The 2,500-nt window shown below is 38.0% G+C and overlaps 1 protein-coding gene across 1 annotated transcript in view; it reads left to right on the top strand.

Annotated features, from left to right (window-relative positions):
• Nucleotides 1-2,343: 2,343 nt before the first annotated feature.
• SIX3 (SIX homeobox 3) overlaps nt 2,344-2,500 on the top strand; it is a 6,528-nt gene continuing 6,371 nt past the window's right edge. Inside the window, exon 1 of the mRNA XM_077485658.1 lies at nt 2,344-2,500. This exon is cut by the window's right edge and continues 697 nt beyond it. Coding sequence (XP_077341784.1) covers nt 2,398-2,500 — 103 coding nt within the window. The 5' untranslated portion in view covers nt 2,344-2,397.

Below are 2,500 nucleotides of genomic sequence, written 5' to 3'. Positions count from 1 at the left end.
ATATATATATATATATATATATATAGTATGTAATACATAACATGGCTACTTTCAGAATATATGTAGGTTTATATTTAAAGATAAAAATATATGGCCTCTATAGGAACACATCACAACTTTCCTGGCAGCATTACTCCCCAATTTTCAATGTGATGACAAAAATACCAATGTAAAAAAAAGCATGCACTTGGAGTATAAGCTACATATTATTCTTATTATTATTAGTATGTATTTTTTAATTAATATATGGTTTTTGTTATTTTATTATTATAATATTTTTATCACTATTTTTTTTTATTAATATTCTTATTCTTATTACAACTAAATGAATACATAGGCTTACGTGATATTGATATTGGTGTGTGTGTGTGTGTGTGTGTGTGTGTGTGTGTGTGTGTGTGTGTGTGTGTGTGTGTGTGTGTGTGTGTGTGTGTGTGTGTGTGTGTGTGTGTGTGTGTGTGTGTGTGTGTGTAATACTGATCACCTTATTTAAAAATCCATCACTACCTTCCAGACATCACTTTTCTTCAAATGTGATGACATAAGGAATAATCCAATACAACAGAAACTAATTCGAAAAAGTATCAAAATTACTTATTTCTATTACTGTGATATAAATATGCATTAGTATGCAGGATTGGTATATAATCTGATCACATTGATAATAAATAGTCTGTATCCCTGTCTTAGAATGAATGACTGCTTTCCAGGTATGACATCACTAGTGGAAGAAGACACCAGTAAACAGTTGATATCAGTGACATGGTGCTTCTGCTAAGTAGCATCTTACAGTTGCCATAATGTAAAGTAAGAACAGCATATACATATATAGTGATATGGGGGTAGAATACAGTGGTCATTACAGTATTCATTCATATGGGGACAGAATTCAGTGGTCATTATATGCAGTATTCATTCATATGGTGATATGGAGGCAGAAGGCAGTGGTCATTAATTATATAAAGTGTTCATTCATATAGTGATATGGCGGTACAATACAGTGGTCATTATATAATGCATTCATTCGAACAGTGATATGGGGACAGAATATAAAGTACTCATCCATATAGTGATATAGGGGTAAAATACAGTTGGCATTATATAAAATATTCATTCATATAGTGACATGGGGGCAGAATATAATGTACTCATTCATATAGTGATATGGGGGTAGAATACAGTGGTCTTTATATAATGCATTCACATGGGGGCAGAATATAAATTACTCATTCATATAGTGATATGGGGGAGTATATAAAGTACTCATTCATATAGTGATATGGGGGTAGAATACATTGGTCTTTATATAATGCATTCATTCATATATTGATATGGGGGCAGAATATAAAGTATTCATTCATATAGCGATATAGTGGTAGAATGCAGTTGGCATTATATAAAGTACTCATTCATATAGTGATATAGGGGTAGAATACAATTGGCATTATATAAAGTATTCATTCATATCGTGACATGGGGGCAAAATATAAAGTACCCATGCATGTAGTTATATGGGGGAGAATACAGTTGTCAGTATCTGAAAGATAGATGGGATTTGCAGAGTAAATGCAGAACTTGTAGAAAGTTGCTGTGGCTTGTAGAAAAGTTTATAAAGAGTGAGGAGAAGAGCAGGGATGCCCCCCACCTCCCTCCTCCTGGCAGGATTGGACTTGCTGGAGAGGTTGCAGTGCCAGGCTGCCCACAATCTGCTCCCTGCGCCTCTGATAGGGTCACCAGGACGAGGATGCCTCTAATGATCTCATCTCTCTTTTCTTTTCCAGGCACTATTAGTGTTCAGATGGGCAGAATGAAGTGAAACTACGTGCAAATCATGTGTAAATTGTCTCAGTCAGGAGCCCTTTAGTGTATCCCAGCCTGGCCCATTATCTCCCCCCTTTTTTCCCCTCTCTCTCTCTTCTCTCTCTTCTCTCTCTTCTCTCTCTCTCTGTTTCTCTCTCTCTCTTTTTTTTCCCTGCTCCCCTTCCCCCCCATATCTCCTTTAGCCTCGTTAAGATCACAATAATATTCCACCCACTAATTGCTCATCCCATTCAGCAATCACATTATTTGATCCCTTATTTAGGGGAAGGGGAGTAGCAGATTAGATAAACCTCCAGCAAGCAGCAGCAGCAAACATGGACCCCCCCCTCCTCCCCTCCTCCTCCCTACTTCACTCCTACCTCCCCCTTTTCCTACAGGGGGGAAGTGGTCCTGTGACGTGGCAGAACATGATTGGCAAGCCTGACAGTGATTGGCAGCGTCGCCATGGCGACCTCACAACGACACCTGGTAGACCAATAGAAAAGCGAAACAATGTTTCAATGCTGCACTCAGTGTGGATGTAGGGGAGATATTATGAGGCCGGTGTCATTAGGCGATTGCTGTTTGAATGATTGAATGATTTTTTTTTTCTTTTTTTTTTTTTCTTTCTCTTGTGATTCTCTCTTGTACTGCGGTCATTCCATGGTGTTCCGATCTCCTCTAGAGCTCTATCCCACCC

The sequence above is a fragment of the Lithobates pipiens genome, unplaced genomic scaffold (assembly GCF_037356315.1).
Source record: "Lithobates pipiens isolate NorthernLeopardFrog02 unplaced genomic scaffold, aLitPip1_a1.2 Scaffold_18, whole genome shotgun sequence".
Classification (NCBI taxonomy): domain Eukaryota; kingdom Metazoa; phylum Chordata; class Amphibia; order Anura; family Ranidae; genus Lithobates; species Lithobates pipiens.
The sequence above is the reverse complement of the archived record's forward strand: the minus strand, read 5'-3'. Positions and strand labels throughout refer to the sequence as shown.